The sequence below is a fragment of the Lepisma saccharinum genome, chromosome 21 (genome assembly GCF_977018435.1).
Source record: "Lepisma saccharinum chromosome 21, izLepSacc3.1, whole genome shotgun sequence".
NCBI lineage: Eukaryota > Metazoa > Arthropoda > Insecta > Zygentoma > Lepismatidae > Lepisma > Lepisma saccharinum.
The window spans coordinates 65,284,040-65,296,671 of NC_139249.1; the positions used below are offsets into that span (position 1 = coordinate 65,284,040).

Here is a 12,632-nt window from a genome sequence, read left to right on the forward strand (position 1 = left end):
AGGATGAAGATGCTAACATTGATGCAAATAGAAAGTAAAAGATAATAATGTAAAGGTTGGGGTTAAAAAAGAAGAGTTATTTTCCTTTCCCTTATCTCCTCTTTCGTAACGTTCATGTGGACACGTCACTCACTTTTCTGAGAAAAGCGTCGAGGGATATCTTCGAATAAGAGTAGGAGTTGTTCGATGCAACGTATCATCGCAGGTACAGATAAGGTCGGTTCAGTTGCAGTCCAGACGCAGGAGGAAGAAGATGATGTCGATACGATCTCTCTTAGTTTTGACCATCGTTACAACATGCTTGGCGCAAACAGCAAAAATATGTGAGTAGGAACCATCGTTACAATATGTCCAATATATTTACAATCGAAGCTTTCATGGGAATTGTCCATTCTCTCTCGTTATGCAGATCACTTATACACGTTACTTTTTAGAGAGATTGCATGTGATCCTTAGGTGAAATGCTATTTTTCCTTTCTCATTATTTGCATTCGAACTATGATGATTCTACCCAATCCAGCCCAGTTTTTGTTCCATATAAACTGCTCTTTTATTTCTTGACAAGTAGAAGTAGAAACAAAGTTTATTTGGGATGAAGTCTGTTTTTTTTTTTTTTTCATTTTTCTTCCCAGTATCATTCACCGTGTTGTACAGCCATGGCTTAATAACGTTAGTGTCAGTGACAGTTGTTCTTTATTAGCATCATGCGAGTGCATTCCAGTACAAGACCAGCAGTGCTGTCTCACAGCATTACAATTTGAAAGTACTTTTTTCTTGTTCGTTTTTGAGATGCAAACCTTAATACCATCTTATGACGATTTGACTAAATTATGTTTATTTCGACCAGCATCCCGGGCCAAGGGAAAGCAGGACATGAAAATAGGACAAGGTGATTTTGAACCATCCAATAAGACGCCAGTTTCCATGCATGGCACTTTTACCCCTCCCCTTTGGCCCAGTATTGCTAAAACAGAGATCTCCAAGTGGTGGAAAAGAAGGTAAAACGGGAATGACCACTGAAAAGGACATAATCTCACTCATATGGTCATCTTCCCCTTTTTAAAAAGTCCCGGGCACGTCACCGCTGGTAACTGATCAGAGCAGGTGGTTTAGAAATCTATTATCGAAGAAAGTATCAAAACACAAAATTCGATTAATATATTTTCTGCGACAGAAAGCACATTAAAATGAAATATAAACGAATCTCCTCGCTGGAGTCTCCATGATTGAGTTTATACAAAGAATAGAGGCATGAGAAGGCTGCACAAACAGTGTGTGTGTTTGTGGGGGGAGGGTAGGGGGTACATATCAGCATAAATTCCATCCGACAACTAACTGTAAAGTAAAATAATTTTGTTGTCCATCTCTGAATTTTATTTTAGTCTAATAAATAAAATGAAACTTCTATATTTTTTGTGAAAAAACATGCAGCAATACAACCACATAATTTATTATCTTCTTATCTCGAGTAACATTTCTAATACGGAGATAATTCATCACACTGCTCTCGGACATCTGATACACTTTCCTTTACATACAATGAAAATTAGTATTCATGTTACGACAACCCTACTTATTTCATTTTCTAGCCATACACTCTGCCGTCTTTCGGTAAAAATGAAATCGCTCTCTGTTTTATTTGTGAAAGTGTACAAGTGCAATTTTAGACCGTTTAAGTTTTCCAATGACATCATTGTTCAGTTCCTTTTCAAATGTCCATTATATTAGTGCCCTTTTAGCGTCAATTAAATCGTATGTTCGGACAATTTCGAGGGCTGGTTGCTTGAAAACAGCATTTTCTGTCATGAATGTACGCAACCACGTGTCACAGATTAACGTTTGTCTCTGGCTCTAATTTCCTATAGGTTTAGACAATGTTCTGCAGGGTGAGTCAAAAGTCAGGAGCCATAGAACTCATGGATTAATCGGCTGGATGCTCAGTTTACCGGGGATTTGCATAGGTCGGCGAGTCCCCAATGGATTACTTGCTACCTATGGGCCAGGGGTGCCCATCCCCCCAAGGCCCATGACGCGCTCCCCCCCCCAAAAGGTAGAACATTTGTACTCCCCCCCGTTTATGCCGAATTAATTATTCAAATTATTTTTGTCAGACAAAATTTGCGGAAAAATATAATACCAGAGGTGCAACCACGAATTTTTGTCTGGGGGGGGGGGGGCAAGTACCAGGATCAACGTACTAATAATAATAATAATAATAATAATAATAATAACAATAATAATGACATTATTATTATTATTACTAGTGGTAGTAGTAGTAGTAGTAGTTATTAGCCTCATAAATTACGCAAATAGGGGATAGAAGTCTGTTCTAAAGCATTTGTTTGGAACAAACGATTTGAATTTTTTTTTCAACACCGTCAATTTCACATTTTAGATCCTTCGGCGCCCATGGCCGACTCCCGCCGCCCCTAGCTACAGCTGTGAACTTGACGAAAACGAGAAAAGCAGATAATGCGAGCGAAGCTAGCAAGAAAATTTTACAAAATGTATTTTTATTTGCATGAAATTTTTAATTCGAAGGAAGTAATTGCTCCTCTGTGCACCCCCTTGCCCCCCTAGAATTGATTTCCTTCAAAGGTTGATTGGGGCAGTAACACCCCTGCTCCTCTGTGGTTGCGTCACTGTACAGACATATTTAAACAATATATGTTTACTTTAGATACTTTAGGCTCACTGCCATTGTTAGTCAGTCAACTTTATTCTGCACAGTTTGTCTGCTCGACTAACCTTGTATTAATGCGAATACCACGCCCCCCCCCCCCCCCCGATTCTATAGGCATAAGAGGTGGTGGTTTATTTCAACCCTATCGCGGCGATCACCCACAGGTAGGTAGAAAAACTATGCATAATAACGAAAATTAAAAAAAAAACAATAACAAGTCAATCAAACGATCATGATCCCCCCCCCTTTTTGGTGTGAAGATATATAGAATTGGTATAAAATATGTTGTCTCCCACAAAAATTCCCAAGATACACAGTGAGTAGTTTTCAAGGAGTAGTGCTGATAGTTTACATGTAAGTGTTCAGAAGGGGTAAGTTAAATGGACATCAAGTGTATGAGTTTCGTTTTTCTTTTTCGAATATAAATACAGTAAAACCTCATTAATCCGGACTAATGGGGGATAAGTTGACCGGTTTAACGAAAGTCCGGATTAACCTAATAGAACAGTAGAAACTCCGTTTATAGCAACAGAGCACGTTTATTTTGGTGCATTTAAAGGACATAGGCCTAAATACACTATACAGTACAGTACAAAGTCTGCGGGAAACAGAATTTCATCAGTGATTGACTGCCTTTTCTTTGGGAAGTTCTCTTGTTGACTTCTAGCCACCTTTCTTTTTTTCCCTTTTGCCTGTCCGGATTAAGCTAAGTCCGTCTTATCGGGGTCCGGATTAACGAGGTTTTACTGTATACTGTTTCTAAATTATGTGTTATAATAAGATTTAATGACGTAGGTTGGATCCAATATTCTAAGGTACTCAGAACTTTTAGACAATAGTTTACTTTTCTGACCGATAACATATACACCACAAAAACCTACCTCCCCGAAATGAAATCAGAAATACGTGACTGAGTGGACATCCTCCCCTAAGCAAAAAGCTTAATTTGTACATTGCATAGGCATTAGGTTTAACAAAGTTTAAAGCACAGACCGACTTACATTTACACATATCCCTATTAGCCTGTCTGAGAGTAAACTGCATTTTAAACAGATTTTACAAACTTATTTGGTGTGTGCACGTGTACTTATCGATTCAAGATGTCTTTAGAAAAAAAAATCTTGTTAAATTAATTCACTGCATTAAGAATTTGTGATTTTACCATTTAACCAAATTTACGTAACCATTACAACATAACCTTTAATTTCGAGGAAAACTCGATAAAATACCTCGTTCCTTGCTGGTTGTTCGCCATAATTAAAATGAAAACGAACTTTAAAGCTTATTTTCTTCAACGTTTGAATCTTTATATGTGTGAAGATATGACTTTTTCAACCTTTCGAACGTTTAGACTCAGAGAGTTCCTTCCGATTCTATGAAACCTTTTTCATTAGTAGAACTTTATAAACAATACAAAGCAGTAATTTGTGTTTATGAATCTTGTTTGCATAACTTCGAAGTTACGGTAATCGTTGCTGGTTTACTTTCAAAATTCACACATAGAGACATTTTCTTTTATAAGACGTGTTTGAGAAGATACTTTGCAGAAACTTTTCCTGGCCTACTTTTAGAAGGTGTGGCTAAAAATACGTCAGAAAGATAAAAGATAGATTCCCTAACGTACACTAAGACCGGAAATGAGCACTTAAACGTGTCAACTCAGCGGAAATTTGGACTTGAAGATAATATGTAGTGAAACACGATTGTTCCAAAAATGTGGCGAAACGACACACAAAAGAAACGATAAGAAAAGTGATAGAATGGCGTGGGGGATTTTTATTACAATATGAAGGAGTCTCCTTGAATGTGTACTCTGTGGGAAGGCATTCAAATGGCAACCTCTCTTCCAAGTAGCACTCCCTGGAAATTGCATTGTTGCAGGAAAACGAGGCTCTTGGAACCACATAAAGTGTAAACCTCTGTGGGTTTGGGTTCTGCGTCCTTTCAATGTGTGTTTGTGATTATTCCTTCACTGTTTCTTCTAATCACTATTCATTCTCACAGTTCGGACGAGCCAAAAAAAAAAGCGATGATAAATAAGTTGGGTACAGGGGTGCCCGTCCCGAAGGCTTATGAAGCACTTCCCCTTAAAAGGTGGAACATATATCCCATTTATACTGATTTTTTTACTCAAATTATTTTGGTCAGACAAAATTTGCGAAACAATGTAACATTATACTGTATGTTTACTTTAGGTATTGTTTACAATGCAGACAATTACATGTACAGCTCACCGCTTAGGAGATGATCCCAACGGAAGTGCAGTGACATAACGACAGGCAACTCCACTATTAGGGTTGGGGGATTGCACCCTGAGCAGTGGCGGTCCCTCCATGGAACAGAGGGAACAGGCTGTTCCCTCCTATTTACTGCGCTTTTGGGCTATTTAAATTATTTATATTAACATAATAAGAACACTTTTCTCTCGAAATCAACGTTTCCAAAAGTAACACTGAAGAAAATCTTTCACCGTGGCTGGACGTTTGTTGACGTCATCTACCCCCAACGCATCATGGTTCTCACCCCATGCTCTACCATGGTCTCTTAGTATCATGCCCTCTACAGTCTGAAGCCGAGTATTTCCGACCACGAACGATCCCCACGGCACCACGGAAGCTGAACACTCTAGCTGTTCCCTCAGAGAGATATTGCGGATTCGCTTTTCTTCCAGTTTTTGCTATGTGCTGAAGTTTAATCGCGTCACAAGTGATACATTTGAGTGTAGAAAGTCCATAACTTCCTAATCTCGTTGAGAACTTGCGTCTGACATTTATAACGAACTGGAAAAATCTTCTACAGTCTAAGCGTCTGCTAAATGCCTTGGCTAAACGCTGGGAAATAGCTTCCGAGGGAACAGCTCACATCCACCTGTTCCACCAACCCCAAGACCAAAATTTCAAGGCATGCAGTGGCAGGACAAGAAGCGAATGTTGCGAGTGTTGTATGATCGACCGGCTGAGGACGAAAGCCTTTAGTTCATTCAACTTTGCAGAAAATACAACAAACCAACACATATTCTAACTGAATTAAAAACTAAAACGAAATCATACACAGAGCATTTTCAAACGAGTTACTACAACTCTGTAAATTATTAACTGGATATTCTACCAGTGGCAAATTATATTGTTGTCCTTGTTTAATCCTGAGAAGGGAGTCTGGAACAGGTCGGGTTTTGTCACATTAACAACTTCTACTAACAGGGTGGCTACTCACCGGTAATTTCTTGAATTCCGGGAATTATGCGTGAATTATTGGCTCCGGGAATTGTGCGTGAATTCTGCTTGAAATTTTCTCTGTAGACATGAAAAATTGCAACTTTTTAAAATCCCAATTCCATTGAATTTATACATATTTATTAATGACCTGAAACAAGTTTTTCACAGTTTAGGTTTTATTTTTATTGAGGAAGGTAAATAAAGCTGCGTGGAAAATAAAACAGAATTCTCTCAATCCATTTGCTTTGTTAGTGTTCCTTGAAGAACAATCCATCTGATAGACTGAAGATTATTCCAAGATAAAATATTTTGAAGTTTATTAGGTAAATTTAAAATTCTTATAGAATTAACAATTTTTCGTAGATTACTATTTCCCGTAATATATGTGACTTGTGTTTGTAGATGTATTTATAGTCCCGAGTAGCAGTGGCGTGCCCAGGAATTTTTGTAAGGGAGGGGTTACCTATACTTGTTCTCGGTAGTCCGCCCTCATTTTGGCATATTTTCCTACCATTGACGTTCCTTTTTTAGGAATATTGGGTCAAAGGGGGGTATAACCCCTACCAACCCCACCTTGGGCACGCCACTGCCGAGTAGCTATGTGAAATGACAAATGTAAAATCCGCGCCTTAAATTATATATAATATAATGTACCGTCCAAGTGAATTAGAATTATTGGATTCATTGGAATCGCACAAACCATATATTGTTAATATAAGTATTTGTTTGTGTGTATGTGTGTGGGTGGTGAGAGACTGTAAAACCTTAGTTTGAAATAGAGAAAACGTCTGCTTGAAATTTTATAAAGTTCGCTTTGAAAACCGGGAATTATACTTGAATTTTATGATGGTCCTACTAATCTAGCGAACGTCATGAAAAACTCAACCATCTGTGTGCCATTATTGGATTGAGAAAGTTTGAATTACAAGAATACTCAACTCTATGAAAAAACTTCAACTTAATCTACGAATAAAGAGATGAAACAGGTCACGACAAAATATTATTTTCTTTCTCTGATGACTCACAAATTTATATCAAATTTTTCTTTGTTGCGCATCAACAATTTTATTTTTAATGTTTTCTTTATATTATATCACATTTGCTTTAAAATTATTATTGTCATATAATTTTAAAGTGCCTCATGTTTGTCACTTCTGACATTTCAATAAGGGTTGAATTTTACTTGATCTATTGTATTATATTAAGACACCCATGCGATGGGGAGCAAGTGCAGGTGACCTGTTCCCCTGCCTGATTTATCACCGCACGCCACTGACCCTGAGTGAGAAACACACGAGGGTTCACTGTAACCGGTGCATCTACGCATGTCGTTTAGAGTTACCAGACTTTCTCTTCTACCTGGACTAATCCTCTTCTTCGAGTCCTAAAAATAGTCCGGGCAGATTTTTAGGAAAATTTAGAAATGTTCTCTTTTCTGGGATAAAGACAACTGCTTAACTTCAAGATTAGTAACAAAATGTTATTTAATAATAATTGTTAATATTATTAGTCTTCAATTTCGAAGTAAAGAAATACTACACTCTCAGTTGCAAGCGCAAAGCCAAGAAATTTTTCTTCCAACAAAGAAAAAATGTTGGACTTTTGCGTCACTCCTGTTGTCGCCGCTCGTCGCGTAAGGTTTTGATTTCAAAGCATTTGTGACTTGATTGATATGATTTGATTCATTTAATTTATTTCACTTCGTGTTTTGTGTCTCTTGGCTAATTCGCGAAGATGGGGATGAGTGATGAAATGATGAAATTGATGAATGGACATTCACAAACAACCAAGCCCGAGAGGGATTCGAACCCGGGACCCTTGGTCAAAGCATTTGTGATACATACCGCGGCTCATGGTGATCAGCAAGTTTCTAACAATAGGTAAGATTATGCGATACGCCGCGGCTTTCTTTGATTTCAGTTTCACGACATCAGAATTCAGAAATACACAATCGTTTTTAACTGCTGTACTCTTAGTTGTTGCATGTCAGTGAAGAAGTGAAGTTCTGTGGATCAGCGATCTGAACCATGCCGAAACGCAAATGTGATTTTAGTAACGACTTACCTTACAAAAACGGATTCCTGACTCTAGGCGTGGAAGAAACAACTCCAAAGCAGAATGTCAATTTATGTTATTATTTTAAAGTAAGAGACCGAGTTTCACAACCGCGTAATATTACGGGCATAGTGAATAAATATTAGAATATTCAGACATATGCTTATAATGAGGCCTATTATTAGTTATACGGAAAGTGTGAAATTCTTTTACAGGGGGAAGCTAACCAAATGCCATTTATTCTTTTTAAAATTCTTTGAAATACAGTCTAAATAACGCACAGGATAAGCAATACAAAAGTATTCTGGCCACTGAAAGAAAAGCAGCAAATTGTTGCTGCGGACACACGCTCTGCGTGATTGAAGCAAATCAACTCCCACTCACTTCGAAAAGGATACTAGACCGCAGCGGAAGGCTTTCTGCTACCCCTAAAATCTGCAAACGGACTGCTTCTTCCCTTCACCCCGCTCCCCGTCTACCCTCGTTTGAGGATCTTCTTGTGAGCGGTGAGCTTTGTATATTGTATATTACTTTGCCATTGATTGAAATAACATTTTACACGAATGATAATAACTTCTCACGTGGCAAAGTTCTAATGACACTCATTTCTGCTTATCCATAATTTATTCAGAACCCGTCATGTCGTCTGTACCTGAATTTTCTTTCTTTCTCAATCCCATCTTGCCGGCCCCGTGGCGGAGTGGTTAACACATCGCGCTACGACGCCAAGGGTCCCTGGTTCGAATCCCGGCCTGGGCATGGATGTTTGTGAGTGCCCTTCATCATATCATCACTCATCCCTATCTTGGCAAATTAGCCAAAAGTGGCACAAAAAGCGAAGTAAAAATGAATCAAATCAATCAATTCTATCTTCCGCATCACGATTAACCACAAGGTAGAAAAGCGACGTTAAATAACTCAAGGTGAATAATGTTTTCCATTGCAAAGCTTCAGAAACAGGCTCATCTCATTAGGTTGATTTTGTTAACCTGGTCCTTGAACCTGAACTTTCATCATTTTGCTAAGGCCCACTTCCAAATTTAAATTCCACAGTTTTGTACTTTATGGGAAGATTATTTTTAGTTTTATATACGTGTTTAAGTTAAGTGTCTTTTCCATTTATCCTGGTTTTACACATGTACTCCATACACATGTAGCCTATTTGAACTGGCTTGTAAGACTCTTTGGAATGAATATTCCCCTCTCAAATTACATAGTCACAAAAGTAAGCTTCATACAACGAAAAGCCACATAGAAAAGCCCAGACATTGTTTGCCACTTCCCAAAAATGCCAACAATCGAAAGACGCATAACATTCAAAACAGTTCATTGCAGTTGAAATTAAAAGACTAAAGAAAGGAAAAGCACCGCCCACTTTCATGTTTCCTAATATAAAACATACAAAACTGCCTAAGCTCACTGTCATTGTTGTGTACTGAACCATATTTTAAACATTTTAACCTTGTATGCAGTGTGGGCGAATGAGTTCCAAAACTAGGGGGCAAGGACAGTTTACTTCCCCTTGGTAGATAAGGTTTAGTATACTGCGCGAGAAAAAATTGCTAAAAGTGGGGGGAATACTAAGTCGTCGCCCCACTAATCGCCGCCACTGCTTGTATAAATGCAAAAAGCACGTCCCCCTTTCCTAACCGATTCTAAAGGCATAAGCGGTGGTTTTTCATTTCAATCCCATTGCAGCGATCACCCACAGTCAGGTAAAAAAAAACAAAAAAAAAACTACATTATAACCATAACTAATAATCAATAACAAGTCAATCAAACGAAATGATCCCCCCCTATTTTTGTGTAAAGATACATAGTATTGGTAACTAAACTATAAAATTTTGTCCCCCCGAAAATCCCCATGACGCTGGTGCGTCTTGAATTCCCCCTGTGGTCACCCCTGGTTCAGTATGTCTCCAAAAATCTGAATACACTTAGAATAATTGAAAGAAAATGCCTTTAAAGATACATGTGTTTTTTGATCTAAGTTTACCAAAACATATGTAGAATTTTAAAGTTTTCCCAGGTGTTCAAACGATTAATTTTTCGACTGATTATTAGTGTTCCTTGCGAATTTCAGGGCATTTTGCATTTGCATTTTGCGAATATCACAACAAAAATAAGAAATAAAAGTTTAATGTGTATTTTTGTACATATTTTGTTTATTTATCGCCACTTTCTCCACATTTTTGGCGGCTCGAAACCCATCTGGACTTGAAACCAGAAAATTCGGTGACGAGATCTAAGTCACCGACTTTAATATGTTCGATAACATTTTGATCAAAGTAATATTTTACTAATACAATAGTCAGAATTCATATACTCTCCGACAGATAGGCTACATTGCATGTTCTGTTATCAAAAATGTTTTCTCCTAACTACTTTCCAAAACATTTTATAGAAGCTTGTGGCGCACCCGAAAAGTCCTGGCTACACAACTGGTTCGAACTGATGACCAATTCGATCCAGACACTGGTGATAAAACTGTTACATGATGTGACAACATCACGAATTTGATTGTTATTTGGATGAATCACGAGATTTCAACGTCTGCTTTCGATTTAACGATCTTTGAAGGGTTGATGTCATGGACGTCATCTCGGATATACCACACAAAAGGATCGGTGGTATAAAAGTCAGGGCATATTCAGTGCAGTCTCTTCACCCAATCCATCTACTCAGCAGTTTTTCATCAAACATTGGCCCTCACGTCGTTTATGGGTCTTCAATTCTGGTGAAATAAAAGAAACTCGCCTCATTGCCAAACTTCTCTCAGATACTTGGCTTGATTTATAAATGCAATGTGTTTTGAAATCCTATGAATGCACAATATATATATATATTAGATTTGCATAAATTTCCAAGAGCTTAATTTCACTCGCACATTTTTTTTTTAAATACCGTGTGTTGACATCTTAAACAGTCTCATCTGTTCAAACACCATCTCCGATTCAAGTAATGGAGAGTCACGCCAGTGACTCTGAAGCTCGCTTCTAAATTGTTCTCGCACTTCACTTACAATATTGCACTATCAGAATTTCTTTGGGAGGAAGTTCTTATCTTTACAATTTAGACTCATTTCAGCCATTACTTCAAACAACTCAAACGAATGATAATTTAGGGAGGTCTGGGCTGTATATATATTTTGTATATATAGTGTTTATACATTTTTCGGTCAACCTTTATCTCTGTTGAACATATTATTTCTTCCAGTAGGGGCCAGGCCATTGATAAAATTTGAGTAATAGAAATAATAACACGTACTACAATAATAATTAAAATCTAATAAAAATATTCCAATTTAATTCAAAGATTATTATTACTGCTGTTATCGTATCATTGAGGAGGCTTCCAACTCGATCCACTAGTAGAGTGAATATGCAGGATCCAAAACTAAGGGGGCAAGGTGCCAAAACTGGGGGGGAGGGGGCAAAACCAGTTTGCTTTTCCTCGTAGATAAGGTTAGCATAGTGCGGGGGCAAAAGTGGCAGAAAGTGAGGGGGCAACTGCTCCCCTTGACCCCCCCTAATCGTCGCCACTGTGTACAATTGTTTTTCATTTCCTTTTAACATTTTGTTTATTTAGTGTATTGAAATGCACAGTTATTATACTTTGTTATTACATTTTAGATACTTTCAAGAAAGAACTATAAAAGTTAGTGAGAGATTTTAGTGATAAAGTATATGTTGTTTGGCCTCTCACATAAAGCTTAATTTTTGGAATTTGAAAATTGTGGACCCACTAATCCTTTGTATTAAATCTTAGAGTATAAAAGGACCTAATCTTGTTCCTCTATTGTGCACTCAATTTATGATCATCCTTTGGTTATTCTATTCAAATATTAACTAACTGAACTTTATTTCTGTTATTGACAATAAAATAACAAACTGCTATTTTGTAACTTGCAATAAAGGATGCCAATTTCAGGAGGGAATTATGGATCTATTCGATCCCCTTCTCGTCCCTCCTAATTGTTCCTGTACTTACCAAACGCAGTGACGTACACTGAGGAGTAGCTAGTCTAGCAGAGATAGATTAATCAATCTCACATCTCTAATTATTTTAAAATCACAATATTTATTGTCTTGTTAAAGCCACAGTTCATATGCAACACTTTCTTTTTCACGTGCTTCTCGGCCCTCGGTGTGATTCGCGAAACAAAACTGGCCTAGCTCGCTCTTCTTCCGCCTTAGCAGTTCCAGGTAGAAACGGCCGTACGAAGGAAATGGGAAGATTTCTGCCTGTACCTCCCTTGCTCCCTCGCCCCCGCTGCAATGGTTGTAAGCCCGTGCTTTCAGGTCCCCCAATCTATCTCCTATAGGACAGATAGGGGATTGGTTTCCATTCGAATCATTTGTAAATTCGCTAAGGAACTCAAGGGAAAATTTTCTGCAGAACTTATGTTCTCTGTATTTACACAACCTTTTACATATTGTACAATATGTATGTATAATATGGGATGTAGTTTTATTATTTATGAAATGGGAACGTGTTATGTGCAGACAATAATGTTATGCCTTCTTTCTTTTTTGTTTTTCAAATATGCAATATATAATGATTAAATTACAAATATTTGCTCAGGCTCTCTCCCGCTCTCGTTTTAGTAGTTTTTTTTGTGTTTTTTTTAAAAAAATATACTAATCTCTTGGCCTCCAACGGATGTATTTATTTGGGCA

The 12,632-nt window shown here is 37.7% G+C and overlaps 1 protein-coding gene across 1 annotated transcript in view; it reads left to right on the plus strand.

The window, feature by feature from the left end:
• The first annotated feature begins 207 nt into the window (after positions 1 to 207).
• The window catches only part of LOC146004368 (transferrin-like), a 78,196-nt gene continuing 65,771 nt past the window's right edge, over positions 208 to 12,632 (plus strand). The window contains exon 1 of the mRNA XM_083143162.1: positions 208 to 323. Coding sequence (XP_082999288.1) covers positions 254 to 323 — 70 coding nt within the window. The 5' untranslated portion in view covers positions 208 to 253. The remainder of the gene's footprint in view (positions 324 to 12,632) is intronic.